This window comes from Natator depressus, chromosome 9 (assembly GCF_965152275.1).
Source record: "Natator depressus isolate rNatDep1 chromosome 9, rNatDep2.hap1, whole genome shotgun sequence".
Taxonomy (NCBI): domain Eukaryota; kingdom Metazoa; phylum Chordata; order Testudines; family Cheloniidae; genus Natator; species Natator depressus.
In genome coordinates this window covers 55024127-55041826 of record NC_134242.1, presented here as the reverse complement: position 1 = coordinate 55041826, position 17700 = coordinate 55024127, and the positions used below count along the sequence as shown (strand labels likewise).

General features: G+C 46.9%; 1 protein-coding gene across 1 annotated transcript in view; it reads left to right on the top strand.

Annotated features, from left to right (window-relative positions):
• Positions 1 to 17700, top strand: part of SNED1 (sushi, nidogen and EGF like domains 1) — a 130915-nt gene that overhangs the window by 37910 nt on the left and 75305 nt on the right. The window contains exon 2 of the mRNA XM_074964232.1: positions 16237 to 16524. Within this exon, the coding sequence (XP_074820333.1) occupies positions 16237 to 16524 (288 nt within the window). The remainder of the gene's footprint in view (positions 1 to 16236; positions 16525 to 17700) is intronic.

Genomic DNA, 17700 nt, shown 5'->3' with positions numbered 1-17700 from the left:
AAAAGTGGAGGAGCTTGGTTTGCCAGACTGATCAGCTAAGCCAATACAGACAACCTATATGAAAAGTCTGCAAAACACCATGCCTTTGGACTGCATCAACATGCAGAAAGCCTTATGAGCCAGTCACTGTCAAAGCCAATTTTAGAAGAACTTAATGAGGCTGTTAAGAATGCTGGAGACACAACTCAGTTTATGTGAACCAACATGGCTGTTGCACCATACTTTCTATTTAAGTAAGAGATACCACACATTACAAACTGGAGGCCAATGTTAAGTGCATTGTCACTTGTTAATCCTGAAGTTGGACGCTGGTTTCTAACAAGACTGGCAAATGGTCACTATCTTTCTGAAAAAACTCAGCTGACTCTCTAGAAGCATGCAGTGCAACAGTGAAAGACTCAGCAGTTGAAAAAGTGAAGAACTCTCTCACCATATTCAAAATATGTGCATACATGGCTGATGATGCACCAATGCAAATAGGCATCAAGTATTAAGTCATTGTGTATGTTGTTTTGATGTCCGTGGTAGGCCAGTAGATGCATTCTAGATGTTCAGGTTATAGAAGACACATCAGCTGCATCTGTGACATCTTAGACGAGTTAAATGCTTGTAAATTGAACCCCAAACAGATGGCTGCTTGTGCATTTGATGGAGTTACAAACTTCTCCGGAAGACATAGTGGAGTACAAGCTTTGCTCAGAGAAAAGTGTAACCCTAATCTCTCCTATACACACTACAGAGACCATCTACTCTAGCTAGTGCTAGTACAAGCTGCAGAATCTTAAAAAGACATTAAAAAGCCACAGATTTAATGGCTTTTTTATACTCTTTTTTTCAGCAAGAGTCCAAAAGGACTGAACATCTTGGAAACAAATAGAAGATACACTGGGATTGAAGTTCAAATTAGTCCAACCTGGGAAAACATGCGCTTTCTCATGCGTGATTCTTGGCTGTTGTCCTAAAATTACTGCAGCTGTTATTATTGGCTTTGGAAAGTATCCACCAAGATAGGACAGATCTAAGTAGTGAGGTTGGTGGACTACTTTTGTTACTAAGTTCAGAGAAGACTATCACAATTCTCTCTCTTGTAAATCTACTGTTGAAACCACTTGGGTCATTAAACAATGTCATCCAGGCATCTGCTTCAACAGTAGTAGATCTTTGTCCAGCAATAGAATCTACCCTTGGATCAATCATAGATATCCATTGAAAATGTACTGGAAGAAGCAAAAACTTCAGTCCAGAAGTTAACTAATGAAGGTACTTATATTGACTCCTTAAGTGAAGAGGACAAGAAGTGCTTGCTAAGCCAGCTGAAAAAGTACACAGACTTGATTCTTACAAATCTACATTAGCAATTTCTGGAAATATAATACAGATGCCTGTCTTATAAAACACCTACAGTTGAGTGGAGTGAGGCACTACCAGCAATAGGGCTGCCATGTGATCAGGACAGAATAGAGAATTTTGAACACAGAGTGGAATATCATACGACAAACGAATGAAGATTTAACTTCAACTTCTTTCTCATCACTAGTAGTTCAGCCCAATCTTTGTGCTATGTTTCCTGGGATGAAAGAAGTAGGAATCCATCTCTTGCTACTCCCAGTAACAAGAGCTACAGCTGAGCATACTTTTTCTTCATGGAATAGAATTTTGTGTTCTGAAAGAAGTCACCTTATGTCTGATCATGAGCATATCATGAAGGTCTGGAAGTAACGGACACACAAGAAGACACCAAAGAGTGCAAAATTACAACAAGAAACCAAGACAGGTGTAGCGCTTCATAGCAGGCTTGGGTAGCCAACTTTAATTTTTGTGATGATTTTAAAACATGAGTTAAATCTAATAAAATGGTCATGAAACATTTTTCAGCTTTTACTATGGTGCCATACAGCCCACCTTTGCCCTCACAGTCTCAACCCTCATCAGCCCTCGCTCCCCCCCAAATATTCCAACACCCTCCCCTAATTTCAATTCTTGGGGAAAACACTGCTGTTTACCCTGCCACCATCTTTACATATATAAGTAGCTGGTTGGGTGACCAAGATGGGGGTGGTATGCACACTTTGAGTCTGCCGTTAGTTGCTCATGCAAATATAGGTGTAGTCCGCACTGAGAGGGTGGGTCTTTATCCCAGTCTGTTGGCTGGTGCACGTAGGAGATTTCTGAGTCTACCACCGCTACTAGATACCACAGCAAGCTCTGTAGCTGAAGCAGCAGATGCTCATGCTGTTAGTTCTGGAGGTTCCAGATAGAGGTCCTGCTGCTGGCCTGAGTGGGGTCAATTATACAGGCATGAAAAAAGGCCAGCCAGAACTGGCTACTTGGCCCTCTAATTGGGTTGCCACCCCTGCTTTATCCCAGTCGGGGGTTTTGTGGTTATGTTTTTAACTTTTTAAAACTTTAAAACAAAAGGAATTGGAAGTATGAGGTAGTTGCTGAATTTGGATGCTCTATATATATGTGAGTGCTTAACCCTGGGAAGTTTAAGGAGGAATTTACTCGTCTTGAGGCCTCTGTGTTGTAGATGGAAGCTGAATTGAAATCAATGGGAGTTAAGCGCCTAAACATCTTTTGAGGATCTGGCCTATGACTCCTCGTCCTCTCCTCCTGATTCCTTTCCCTGTGAATATGGGCCATTAGCAGAGCTGTCCTATGTTAGAAGCCATTGGCAGCCAGAAGGCAGGGAAGACCTACGGAACCAGTCGCCATTGTTGCTGGTGAATGAATTCCTATAAAATGTTGTGCATGAGCACCATGTTTTTCTAATCATCCATGACACACACCTGATTTGTATCTTCCTATTTAGGCTCTTGGTTTCTGTGGCGTTATACCTGCTGATGAGCAGGCCCAGGAAGTGTTTTGGGGCTCCCCTAGTGTCGGTTAGTAGCTTTCATACCCTGAAGAGTTACTTGCTGGAAATATTATCTGTCTAAGCCTGCTACAATAAGGACAATCAAATCGACGGCTGCATGGCAAGCTTATTGCTGCAGGGATCAGGAAGGAATTTTTGCCCATGCACAGTGTTGCACAATCAGCCAGGTGCATTTGGAGAGGTGCTGACCTAAGGAAGAGGGAGCGATGCTGGCTGCAGGGAAGGGGACAGGTTGGGACTCCTAGGACCAGTGAACCTTGACCTGACCTGCCTCCGTCCTGATGAGAAGCCTCTTTCCTTGGCCTGCCCTCTCTCATGACCTGCCTTCCTTCGCTGTTGGGCCCTGAGCATGCCCTTGGCCTGGGAAGGAGCTGGGAGGGGAGCTCAGGAGCTGACGCCTTGGGGAGCTGGCATGGAACCCAGAATGGTGGAGCATAGCATGGAGATGTCAGCCAGTCTGCCAGGGGTGGGAGCAGGGACTTTGACCCTCAATGAAGGGATGGGGCAGGCTGGGGAGGAAAGAGAGGTGCTTTTGCTGATGGACCAGAGGGGCTGGGTCAGACTCAGCGACATATATTCCACTCCCATCCCTCCCTAAAGAAACCTGGACTCACAAACACTTATCCGGAAGGATGGAAGAGTTAAATGTACACTGGTATAATTGCATGCTTGATGGGATGAATAACTGTCTGCTATCGGGCAGGCATCACAGCAACTTCCAAAATGTTGCCCCAGGTGACTAACGGGTATTGGTGGTAGCCTGGGAGCAGACTGCTTGCCTAGCTAAATGAGTCACTGCTATGTAATCACTAGTATTGGTGAGAAGGGGGTCTTTTAAATGTTTTTTCAGTGAAAAAAGGCTTTTTCATCCCAAACGACAGTTTCACAGGAAATGGCTGTTTTCAAGTCATTTATTTCTCCCCCAGCCCCTGGGGGGTTGCTGAAAAATGTTCAGCTTTTGGTGACCAAAAATGTCTTGAAAAAACTTTTTTTTGCTTTTTAGCAACCTAAAGCTGGAATTTCAGCTGATTGGGCCAAACTTTTCACTGAAACCAAACCTCCCAAAAGCCTCTGTAGGAAACTTGCCAAAATTGATCATTTTGTTGTTTTTGTCAAGATGTCACATGGGGGGAAAAATCCTGAGCAGCTCTAATAATCCAGTGATTCTCTTGTGATAAGCATGGGCGAGGGAGATTCGGGCTTAGCAAGGAAAATAGGCCTATAAAGCAGTAAGGAATTGACTATATATATTATTTGCTGGTCAGTTTTTTGGCATATGTATGAGTTTTGCACATCTCACGCTCCACCACTATCTAGGTGCGTATAACTCCTTGGCTTTGGTGAGCTCCACCCCTTCCCTCATGTCTCTCTGTTATTGCCCCCACCAATTAGCAGCAGTCATGGCACTTGCAGTGCAGCAGCATCTCCTGCTGGAGGGCTGAATCCATTATCCGTTCTTTGTTGTTTGAAAGAAGCAGTGAGGGCAAGTGACAGGTGATCAGTGATGTCTTGGTGGGGTGAACACTGCACTGGGAGACACCCCCGACCTAATCTGAAGAGATGGGCTGTTTTCCAGAGCTCTGGCGAAAGGACAAGTCGCCTGAGAAGTGTGCACTGATGCCAATCCTATAGGTGCTGCCCTTCAAGTGCAGCTGCAAACCCAGGCTCCTGGTTGGTTAGCAGAAAGCTGCCTCTGCCTGCCCTGCTCAGTGAAGCAACCTCAGCATTCCCATGGTGGAGAGCACTCAGCATGGACTGGGCTATATCCTCAGCTGCTGTAAATGGGTGCGGGTCACTTGAAGTCAATGGAGCATCATGGATTTAGAGCAGTCGAAGCTCTGTGCATAGTTGCCAGTTACATTGCCAGTAGTGCAGCTGGTGGCCATCTGCCTGCCAAAAAGGCCCTTGTTTTGTGCCACTGGCAGCGTGGGGGCCCCAGGGCAGGGGGCTGTCACGCAGTTTCCATCCCACTTCAGCGAGCCAAAGCACAGGAGAGTGAAAATGCAAACACACTGTTTGCATGTGAATCCTGGACAGCTGTGTTTGGTTCACTAACCCAGGATTGCAGCAGGAAAGAATGCAGGGGCCAGCTTTTCTGTTAGGGAACTGGAACCTGTGCAAGTTTAGCCCCTTGGGGCCAGCTTCCCAAATGCCATGTGCAGCCCCCGACCCCTGTGCACAGTGGGTGTAAAATGCTCCTGCCAGGGGGAGTGAGTGGAGTGTTCAGACTGTGCACTGGGGTAAATCACAACACAAGGAGCTGGGCAGCAGCAAATCAGAGCCAGGGAGTCCCTACCATTCACTTCCCATAGATCAATGGAGGAGTGAGGTAAGTGTCTGAGCATAGATTTGTCCTTTCCCCCTTTTGTCGGACTCCTAGAGTCATGTGATCCTGTAAGAATCCCAGCGTACTGCTCTTTTCTACATACCCCTCTTGCCCTCCATGCCGGCAGAGAAAAGTGTGAAAATGGGAACCCCGAAAGGCAAATTTTATTGATTTTCTTTCTTTTAAATGTCATGATTTGTAAGACAATTTCATGACTTCTTTGGACCCTCACATAGAATTTTTGAGCACTTGGAGTTGGTAATACTGGACTTATTCCCATTTGTAAATATGACCTGTGTTGTGATCCATACATAGGAGGAGAGATGGCTGGGGCAGGCTATGGTCTCCTGTGCTGCAAGCCTAGAAACTGTCACCTTGTACATTTGGTGACTCCATTTCATAAAAGAATAAGTGATTGTGGAGAAGCTACTCACCAGGCATGTGTGCTTTAATGATAGCTCAGTGTTCTGAGGAACTAACAGAGACAATTCAGTGTAAATTCAGATACCAATTCACTTGGGGTGTTGAAGAGAATTGCACTACAAAGTGGTGACTAGTCCTGAGACTCATGTTAAATACCCCTCTCTACCTGTGTGAAATCTGCACTTCAATCTGTACATAAGACATTTTGGGGGGTAGTGGATTCTTTGAGTTGAAGTAAAGGTCCAGGTTTCTTGGTCTGGTATGATTGAATATATGAATGAGCTACATAGTAAAGAGAATAGCTGGCCTCAACAGCCGGAGGAATGTAGTGGGTATTTACTAGCAGTCCCTGTGTGTTGGGTGTTTCATTCACGGAAGAGGTGCCCAGAGGATAGTGTAGGGGTGTAGATATTCCTTATAAATTTGAACAAATATAAATGAATGATTAACTCTCTGTATTATGGTTAGCACCAGAGACTGTGACTGAGATCAGGGCTCCAGGTGCTTGGTGCTGTACCTAGTAATAGACATTCCCTGCCTCAAAGAGCTTCTAAAAAGACATCTAGAACTCTAAATAGACAAAAGGTGGGAGGGGAAACTGAGGCATAGAGGGGGAAAGTGACTTGCCCACAGTCCCACAGTCAATCACCAGTAGAGCTGGAAATAGAACCAAAGTCTCCTGACACCCAGTGTCCTATCCACGCTGCCGCTCTGAAGTGAAAAACCCTTGGATCTGTCTTGAGGATGGTTGCTCCTAGCTGCCATTACTACTGGATGTCATGGGATGTACTGTTAGTGGTATTCTCTAGGGGATAAAATAGTGATGTTACTAAGAATAGTGGTAACATACTGGCTGTCCAAAACATGAGAAGCACACCAGAGCCTTTTTGCATTGTTTTGTCAGCATGATTCAGCCAAGAGACATTGGGACTACATTCCATAGAAAATAACTTGGCGTGGGGGTGGGAGGAAGCAATAGTGAAGAATTGTAAGTTACATCTTGCACATAGTGGCGCATTGAGAAACTCTGGACTTCCATTTATTTCACGTAGATGCTTGTCCCTGCCAATCCCCATGCCCGGCTCTCCAGTTGATTTCTAGAATTCTTATTCTGAAAATAAGGGATTCGACCCTCGGCTTTAGAAATCAGGGCTTCTGAGAATAATGTGTGCAGTACTAATTTATATTCTGATGGCACATGAACCTAGGTCTGAATTTCAAGCAGGGTAAGCAAGGGTGTGGTCCTTGATTTCCATTAATGCATGAATCAAGACCTAGATCCTACACTAAAAAATTCATGCTTCACTGGTGTTTGGCTTGGCAGCCAGCAAACCAGGACAGCTTAAAGGAACTAGAGTGCACTAAAAGGAAGAAAGGAGTGTGCTGAAGGGGCCCTCTAACTGGGTGTAACTTGAAAGGAAAGCTTAGCCTTTTAGTAGCATAAAGACCTCTGCCTGCCAGCTCTGGGTGTGGCACGAGTAGCCATCTGCTGGAGCTGTGCAATTGCATTCTGTCTCTCTGTGCTGCACAGAGGAGCATTTGGTGAGCTGTGTTCCTTGAAACATGGAACATTTGGTCAGCTTTCTATGCACAGTCCAGCCTCGGTCGTGCACTACAGACTTTGTTTTATATATTCGTATGGTGCTTGGGTGAGAGTCCCTGAAGGACAGCTCTGAGAGCATACGGATCTGGCCAAAGCCCAGCCTGTCAGTGGTCCCAGCAGCACAGAGCAGTAATGCTTGTGTAGACAAGCTGCCAACAGCTTTTCACCTGCAGTGTGCCAAGCTGGGACGCCTGCTGCATGAATGGCAGAGATGCCAAGGACCTGATGTTCCTGATGACTTAAGTCGGAGCTGTGGATCCTCCGCTCTTAAAATTAGGCACAAGGGCTCCACTGAAGTCAATGGGGGTTTTGCCATTGTCTTCAAATGGGGACGGGGATTTCCCTCGAGATGTCTCAAGTGGACACCTCAAATTAGGCCAGACCCTGCACTCTGATAGGCCTGGGCAGATCGTTTTGCCTGTGCAGAGTTCCTTGGACTGACGGGTCTGCCCAAAGGGATCAGACTGCCGGATCGGGGCCTTAGCACTCCAAACCCGACCTGCCCCATCTCTGTCCCTTGCCATGGGTACTGGCCATGTGCAGCTGTCATTTTGCTTGGTATGGTATTGACTATGGCATTAAGGGGAGATTTCAGTAGGTATTTGGTGTCTCAGTTCCCATTAATCAATGGCACCGTTTCGGGGGAGGTGATTCACTTGCTCATACTTCCATAGGCCATGGAGCTGGGGGTGGCCATAACCCAACCACTAGTAAGCAGTGGTCCTGTACTAAGTCCAGAGTGTCGCTCTGGCTGTGTGGGCACAACACCACTCAAATTTGACCTGGCTGTCCCTCCTTCCAGACAGAGGTGAGGCTGGGCCAAATGGCATTGTGACCTGGTGTATGGGGAGTCTGTTCCTGTGCGGTGGAGCTTAGGGGAGGCTGCCCAGAATTCGACATCTGACAGCACTGGTTCATGCACTGTGTGGGAAAGAGAGTGGGGAGACTCCCTGGCTGAGGGAGACCCAAGTCCCTGTGAGGTGCGGGGTGGGAAGAGACGGAACAGAGTCCCTGCTGGGGGGGCAGAGACCAAATTCCCCGCCTCCCCCAAGAAATATCTAAAATGGCACCATTGCTGTTAATGGACCCTTCTCAGTAATGTTGACGAGCATTCCTACCTGTCAGGAGGCTGGGTCTGTATTTCAGAGGGGATGGCCTGATGCACAGTTTACCTCTAGGTTCCCTGCCAGTTGAAGACTAATGAAGGGCTCTGTTCTGCCACCCTTCCCTCTTCCCCTGTTATGCTCAGTGCAGGGGTGTTACTAGTCAGTGTGAGTGCCACTGAAAATCAGGTGGTGTGCCGCCTTTGGCACGTGTGCCATAGGTTGCCTGCCCCTTCTCTATCCATTCGGCCACGTAAAAAACCTGGCCCTGATTTTGCTGAAACATGGTAGCTCCATGGGTTTGGAAATGATACTCCCTTTGATCCCCCTTTCCTCGGCTCCCGGTGCTGGGGGATAATTTACAATGCTCCCCCTGAAGACTGGGTTGAGTTGTTTGTTTGCGCTCTCAGAAGGAGCTCAGGACCATTCTATTTATAGCTTTAAAGCTGTTGGGCAGGACGCTCCAAGGGATCATCTGGAACAAGTAAAGGAGTTTATTGGCACCCATGCATTTGTAGCAATGTGATTTTTTTCCAGATAAAGATGGTGGTTCTAATTAGGGCTGTAAAGTGATTAAAAAAATTAATTGCAATTAATCGCACAATTAATCAGACAGTTAAACAATAATAGAATACCATTTATTTAAATATTTTTGGATGTTTTCTACATTTTCAAATATATTGATTTCAATTACAACACAGAATACAAAGTGTACAGTGCTCACTTTACATTTATTTTTAACTACAAATATTTGCACTGTAAAAAACAAAAGAAATAGTATATTTCAATTCACCGAATACAAATGCTGTAGTGCAGTCTCTTTATAATGAAAGTTGAACTTACAAATGTAGAATTATGTACAAAAAATAACTGCACTCAAAAATAAAACAATATAAAACTTTAGAACCTACAAGTCCACTCAGTCCTACTCAGACAAACAAGTTTGGTTACAATTTGCAGGAGATAATGCTGCCCACGTCTTGTTTACAGTGTCACCTGAAAGTGAGAACAGGCATTCGCATGGCACTGTTGTGGTCGGCATCACAAGATATTTACGTGCCAGATGCACTGAAGATTCATATGTCCCTTCATGCTTCAACCACCATTCCAGAAGACATGCATCCATCTTGATGATGGGTTCTGCTCGATAACGATCCAAAGCAGAGCAGACCAACACATGTTCATTTTCATCGTCTGAGTCAGATGCCACCAGCAGAAGGTTGATTTTCTTTTTTGGTGGTTCACGTTCTGTAGTTTCCGCATCAGAGTGTTGCTCTTTTAAGACATCTGAAAGCATTCTTCACATCTCATTCCTCTCAGATTTTGGAAGGCACTTCAGATTCTTAAACCTTGGGTCGAGTGCTGTATCTATCCTTAGAAATCTCACATTGGTACCTTCTTTGTGTTTTGTCAAATCTGCTGTGAAAGTGTTCTTAAAACGAACATGTCATCATCCAAGACTCTTACAACATGACATATATGGCAGAATGTGGGTAAAACAACAGGAGACATACAATTCTCCTCCAAGGAGTTCAGTCACAAATTTAATTAACGCATTATTTTTTTAACGAGCATCATCAGCATGGAAGCATGTCCTCTGGAATGGTGGCCGAAGCATGAAGGGACATGTGAATGTTTAGCATATCTGGCACATAAATATCTTGCAATGCTGGCTACAAAAGTGCCATGTGAACATCTGTTCTCACTTTCAGGTGACATTGTAAATAAGAAGCAGTCAGCAGTACCTCCTGTAAAAGTAAACTAACTTGTTTGTCTGAGCAATTGGCTGAACAAGAAGTAGGACTGAGTGGACTTGTAGGCTCTAAAGTTTTACATTGTTTTGTATTTGAGTGCACTTATGTAACAAAAAAAACCCCTACATTTGTAAGTTACACTTTCATGATAAAGAGATTGCACTACAGTACTTGTATGAGGTGAATTGAAAAATACTATTTATTTTATTTATCATTTTTACAGTGCAAATATTTGTAATAAAAAATAATATAAAGTGAGCACTATATACATTGTATTCTGTGTTATAATAGAAATGAATATATTTAAAAACATCCAAAAATATTTAATCAATTTCAATTGGTATTCTATTGTTTAACAGTGTGATTAATCGCAATTAATTTTTTTAATCACAGTTAATTTTTTGAGTTAATCACGTGAGTTAACTACGATTAATCGACAGCCCTAGTTCTAATTGTAGTGGGAGAGGCCCTCTGATTCCTAATCACACTGCTTGCCATGGCATATTTAGCTTGAATAGATAGTTTGTATTGCCTGAGCAACTGGTGTCTGAAGTGTGTTTGTCTGAATGGTTCTTGTTTGATCATTTTTCCTGGATGTTTTTTTGTTTGTGGTTTGTTTTTTGGTTTTGGGTGTGGTTTTTTTTTCCTCTGTATAATGACAGGTTTCAGAGTAACCTCCGTGTTAGTCTGTATTCGCAAAAAGAAAAGGAGTACTAGTCTCTAAGGTGCCACAAGTACTCCTTTTCTTTTTTCTCTGTAGGGGCCTGACATTAGGCACCCACCTCTGCTTTAAAAACCTTCCCATCTTGCTGCAATAATCAGAAGAATGTTGCTCTGTGGACATTGAAAGGTTACTAAGAATTTATGGAGCAGTAATCTTATTCCCCTTAGTTATGGCAATAACTCACCGTGTGTTTACACAGGAGGGGCTGCCTCAGCCAGAATACTGCCTGGAGAGCTCTCCGCACCAACCCCCAGCATTGCCATGTGCTCTGCTTGACTGTAGCCCTTTCACAAGGAGCTGTTATGAGGAGGCTGGAAAGCCGGACTAGAGGGAATTAACCATTTCCAGTGCTTAAACTTCTCGTCTGAGGAAACAACCATGGATCCAGCTCTAACACTATGAAGCACTCTGGGTGTGCCCAAGGGAGTTAGGAGCATAAGTCACACTGATTTTTCAGTTGGACTCATGTTTCTAACTCCTTTTGGCTGTTTTTAACCTCCACCCCTTGTTTTATCTTCTGGGTATTCTGCGTTTCTGTATTTTATCCTTATGTCTCTGAAGGAGGCAGGGATTCTGTTCTTTGCTTGGCCTGTGCTAGCTACTGGAAAGGGCTGTGTGCGTTCCCATTACATAGAATGGTGGAGTTTGTTACAACAAAAAGAAAAGGAGGACTTGTGGCACCTTAGAGACTAACAAACTTATTTGAGCATAAGCTTTCGTGAGCTACAGCTCACTTCATCGGATGCATCACGAAAGCTTATGCTCAAATAAGTTTGTTAGTCTCTAAGGTGCCACAAGTACTCCTTTTCTTTTTGCGAATACAGACTAACACGGCTGCTACTCTGAAATTTGTTACAACAGTGAGCAATTTTTTGGATGCCCAACTGGAGATGCCTTAGAGCAACGTTCCTCTGAAATCAGGCTCCTAGGTGTCTCTTGTTAGGCACCCAAATCACTAACTGCATTAGAAAATGGGGGCTGATATCTATGTCGAATCATAGCTTCCAAGACCCCACATTAGGGAGCCATCATCTAGTCTGACTTCTGCACAGGCCATTAAACCCCACCCAGTTACCCCTGTGTGGAAAAATATAAAATAGTCAATTTAAAAACCTGTGTAGAAAGAGCCCTATATTTGCAAAGTGTAGCAGGAAATATCAACATTGAAATTGCCTGTACCAACTTAACTCTGCCCCCTTATGCGTGTATGCTAGGAGAGAAGGCCCAGTACTTGGGTATGGCTGAGCCGTGCTCATGCAGAACCCAGGTGGTGAGGGGACAAATCTGGCTGTATGCTGCCTTTGCATTAGCATAACTTAGAGCAGCCTCAGAGTTGCTCTAATTCACTCTGGCTATTAATGGCTCTCTACGTACTGTTGTGCTGGTTGGGGATCCTTCCCACCACACCTCCTATGGCAGAGGGGATTGGAAGGGGTGTTATGGAAGTATGTCAGCCCTACACTAGCAGGGATTCTCCTATACTTAGGGAAGCTCTCCCGCCTGGATCTATCCCCAGGCATTAATCAGATATTGTGCTTTCCCCAGAATTCTACCAGCGGGTTGGACAGAGTACTAGCAATGCACCAGCTGCTTGGCTTTTCTCTGTAGTCCCTCTGTGCGGCGTGTAGGCAAAGAGCACCAGCCTGGATCCCATTCCCCTACTGCTCTCACAGGGCCCCGCCCAGCCTGCTGACTGAGGCTGGGTAGGGCCTAGCAGACACAGTCTGTGTTTGGGGCCATGAGGAGCCAGGCATTTCCCCAGGGTTTTGCAGGCAAGAGGAGTCACTTGCAACAATGGCCCTTTTGTAGGGTGCAGCGTGCTCTCCTCCATTCCCTGCCCCCCTCTCTCCCCCCCACCCCCCCGAGGCATTGGAGAGGTGGGAGCCAAGCCATGTCTCTGTCTACTTAAAGCTTCCTTTGGGGGGAAGCACCCTCCCTTCCCTGCTTTCCCAGACTTGTAACCCCTTCACTCAGGGAAGCAAACATTTCCTTGCCTGTATTTGACCTTACCTGAGAGTGCTGTGCCACCCCGGGAAGAATTCCGCTCCTCTCCATTAGCCACCCCCTCCCCAACTCGGTCCCAGTGGGGCTGCCTCTCCTCCTTGCAGATAGTCCTGAGAAAGTGTGTGTGTTGGAACGGGAAAACGAAGGAAGAGCTTTCCCCAGCCCCATGCCCTTTGCAACATAGGGACCTGTGCCCCATGTGGCCCATGAGCTGGGGGAGAAGGAGCATTTTGGCGGCATCCTCTTGTGAGTTTGAGTCCCAGGCTGGAATTCTTTTTCCTGATTTGGGCCAGAAGATGCTGTTTTCAGGGCTAGCATCAAGACACCCACAGCAGCCACTCTGCCCCCCAGCCAGGGGTGATCAAGACCCTAGCCCCCATTCTTGCCCCCGATCAGTTTTTTAAGGTGTTTCCAGTTCTGCAGGGGTTCATTCTGGAGGGGTTCTGGACAGTAAAGCACTTTGGGGCATGTGACACCAGTCTCCTCCTGGGATGTAAAAGGACTAGACCATATTCTAAATAAAGCCTTGTTATTTCCATCTGTCAGTGACAGATTCTAACCCAAGCACCTCCAGAACCCTCAGGTCCTCTGGGGCCCAGCAGGGCACCATGGCTGCTTGCCCCTATGCTGAAGGGGAGGCACCCATTTTGCAGTGATGCATAACTCCACCCTCCCATCTGACAGCTCTGTGGACAGCTGCCCATCAGGGCAGTGGTGATAACCCTGGGGAAAGCAGTGAGAAAGGGGCAGGGCAGGGTGCCTGACCATCTCTCCTGAAATGGAGCTGCAACCTCGTGGCCTAGGGACAGGCAGTGCAGCCAAAAGCTTCACCCTTTTCCTCTAGGGCATTTGGGGAGGGGTGCAGCAGAGAGCCCCCATTGGCTACTCTCCCACCCCCACCCTCCCAGCCAGGGATGATCAAGACCCAAACCCCCAGTCTTGCCCCCTCCCTGCCTGCCCAGGGTTAAACTCCAGGAGGAGGAAAGCCTATTACGTGATGTAGGAGTGGGTCTCTGCTCTTGAGGCATTGCATCATTGGCCATGTTCTCCCCTCTTGCGGCATTAAAGCAGTGCTGTGCTCTATTCTGCTAGCTTGACGAGGGCCAGGAGTTGGTCTCTAGCCATCACTAATTAATTCTTTGGAAGGCCAGCTTAAAAAAGCAAGTGACCCTGGAATACAGTGAGCTGCCAAGATCAAGCCATGAGCCATGCCTGACTGTCCTGGAAGTTATGGTTGCTGGTTGGTTTTGATGAGGTGGAGGGAATATGCTGGGAAAATGTACTGCCTCTTTGGAAGGTAGCTTGGCCTAGTGGCTAGGACATGGACTGAGACTAACGAGCCCTGGGCTCTGTTGCTAGCTCTGCTGCTGGCCTGCTTGGGGGCCTTCTCCATATGTCCCTGGGTTTCCCCACCTGTAAAATGAGGATAGTGATACTGACCACCTTGTAAGGCACTGTTGGGGTCTACCCCTGGAAAGTGCTAGTTATGGTTATTTGATTGATTACTATTGTGTGTCATTTGAGCCCCCAGTAGTTCCAGCTCCTGACTGATATCTTGGGACACCGGTGTATTTGCATTTCAGGGTCAGATCCTGTGCAGACAAAACTCCCTTTTGGCCACAATGAGGGTTTCCCATGATGAAGCGGCACGCTTCTGTGTGCTGAGAACACATATGGCCCAGTTCTGCCATCGGTCACACCCTGATGGAATTGCCACTGGAGTCCATGGACGCTGCCCTCCTGAGAATCTTTGGCCCTGTTAAGTGTTCTCTGGTTCTTGTCAGGTGGCGGAGGGTGCAGGGCTCAGTGACAGACACTCCAGTTGTCACTAAAGGAGAGGCAGATGCCAAAAGAGCTGAGATGTACAAGCAATGCCACTGATGGAGAGGGAGCGGCCCCTTTGTAATGCCTCTGCTCCTTGCCCTTTGGCTGCCAGGAAGAATCTGTTTGGACTTGGAGGAGGCCATGGGTCTGCTCCAGAAATTCAGAGCTGGACAGGAGGTGAGGCAAATGCACCAGTCTCTCCACCCTGTGGCAGCAAAGCCCAAATCCGACCTTCCAGCAGGCCTTGCTGAAAGCTGAGCGCAGCCTTGGAGCAGCCTGGAGGGAACTGGTATCAGCTGGCATTGCTGCTGAGTTGTGCACAGAACACTGCTGAGCGATGGGCTGATGATATAAGGGAATGCATCGCTCTCTCCTATTAGCAGCCTCAAGATTTGATTGGTTTCACAGCAAAGGTGAGATGAGACTCCTGTCACTTGGGGGTATAGGCAAAGCTGTGCCGTGATGCAGTGCTCTGTAGGACTCAGTCCTAGACTAATGGTTGTGGGTCAGGACTGCCAGGGATCAGCAGGAGGCCCAGCTCTGGCATGGTAGAGATGTCTGAGGTTCAGGTCTGCAGCTGGAGGGGCTGGAGCTGGAGTGCAGGGTCAAGTGCAGAAGGTTAGCACTGAAACGTCTGTGGGGCTCTGAGTGTGAAAGGGCTGAGCAGCTCTCCGCTGTGCTGCGGCGGCTGCTGGGCAGATCCCCATTCCAGCAGCCAGCCTTGAACAGGGAGAGAAAGAAAACCTCCCCCTCACGCTTCAAGATGAATCCCAGCCTATTTCAAGGGAGGAAGTGAAAGCCAGTGAAAGCCTTCCCTCCCGGCGACGCATGAATGATCCAAGTGAACTGAGCACTGCTTGTTTAAACTGCTGTGGCTGCTGCAGTTTTCTCAGCTGTTGCTCCTTCCTCTGGCCCATCTCCGGCAAGAGAACAGAACCCGGTTTGTTCTGTCCTCCTTCCCAGACCCCCAGGCTATGGCTCTGCAACCCGCCCCTCAGTCACAGCCAGCGAGGGGCAAGGTGGGCAGCAGAGCGAGGGGGTGGCAGGGAGGGGCGGCCATTTCCTGGCAGGGCCTCATCACGCTGTTTTTCATCTGCAGCCCATCAGCACCTAAGTGAGGGGCAGTCTGTGCTTCAAAGGGCAGGAAGGGGAAAAGCTCAAATGTTTATGGAAAAAACTCTCTCAAATAAGAATCCAGCCCATGCCCTGCAGCCATCAGGCCATTCAGTCAGCCACAGCAAGGGAAGGCAGCTCTCTACTCCAAAAGGTCAAAGTATGAAAGAGTCACTCAACAGCTTGTAGGGAATGGTTTATGTTAGGCCCTTTGGCTCATTACCATAGTAATGAGCACCTCACAATCTTTACAACATTCCTGGGAGGCGGGGCAGTGCTAACACCCCATTGTACAGACAGAGAACTGAGGCACAGATAAGCTAAGTGACTTGCCCAAGATCACACAGGAAGTCTGTGGCAAAGCAGGGAACTGCACCCAGGTCTCCCAATTCCTAGGCTAGTGCCCTACCCACTGGGCAATCCTTCCTCTCCCACACTGGCTGTCTCTTTCTCCCATGTCTAATTCTTCTTCTTCCCCTAACAGGTAAACAACAATGGAATCATCTCTTTCTTGAAGGAGGTTTCCCAGTTTACGCCGGTTGCTTTCCCAATCTCCAAAGACCGGCGTGTGGTAGCAGCTTTCTGGGCTGATGTGGATAACCGACAGGCAGGCGAAGTGTATTACCGGGAAAGTAAGGACCAGACCATCTTGCAGAGAGCCACCAAGGACATTGGACAGTATTTCCCTGAATTCCTGGAGTTCTCTGCCCTATGGGTTTTTGTGGCCACCTGGCACCGGGTGACCTTCTTTGGAGGAAGTTCCTTTTCTCCAGTGAGTTGTTGGCATTCAATGCTGGGTGGAGGATGGGATGGGAAAGGGTCAAGGTATGGAGTCCTAGATTATATTCTCTGAGTTGCCCAAATTAATTAAATTTGACCTAGCTAAGACCCCTCAGAGTCTAGAACTCAAAGGCAGACCCTCTCACCTGCACAGCTGCACTTAGGAACTAAGGAACTGTGTATATTAATGAGGGAGTTTATATCAGAAATTTCATGGGAAGAATGTGAGTCACAATTTGGAATAATTTAAGAACACCTTACTACATGCCTAAAAAGTCACAATCGAATCATAGAATCATAGACTATCAGGGTTGGAAGGGACCTCAGGAGGTCATCTAGTCCAACCCCCTGCTCAAAGCAGGACCGATCCCCGACTAAATCATCCCAGCCAGGGCTTTGTCAAGCCTGACCTTAAAAACTTCAAAGGAAGGAGATTCCACCACCTCCCTAGATAATGCATTCCAGTGCTTCACCACCCTCTTAGTGAAAAAGTTTTTCCTAATATCCAACCTAAATCTCCCCCACTGCAACTTGAGACCATTACTCCTTGTTCTGTCATCAGCTACCACTGAGAACAGTCTAGATCCATCCTCTTTGGAACCCCCTTTCAGGTAGTTGAAAGCAGCTATCAAATCCCCCCCTCATTCTTCTCTTCTGCTGACTAAACAATCCCAGTTCCCTCAGCCTCTCCTCATAAGTCATGTGTTCCAGTCCCCTAATCATTTTTGTTGCCCTCTGCTGGACGTTTTCCATGTTTCCACATCCTTCTTGTAGTGTGGGGCCCAAAACTGGACACAGTACTCCAGATGAGGCCTCACCAATGTCGAATAGAGGGGAACGATCATGTCCCTCGATCTGCTGGCAATGCCCCTACTTATACATCCCAAAATGCCATTGGCCTTCTTGGCAACAAGGGCACACTGTTGACTCATATCCAACTTCTCGTCCACTGTAACCCCTAGGTCCTTTTCTGCAGAACTGCTGCCGAGCCATTCGGTCCCTAGTCTGTAGCGGTGCATTGGATTCTTCCGTCCTAAGTGCAGGACTCTGCACTTGTCCTTGTTGAACCTCATCAGATTTCTTTTGGCCCAATCCTCCAATTTGTCTAGGTCCCTCTGTATTCTATCCCTACCCTCCAGCGTATCTACCACTCCTCCAAGTTTAGTGT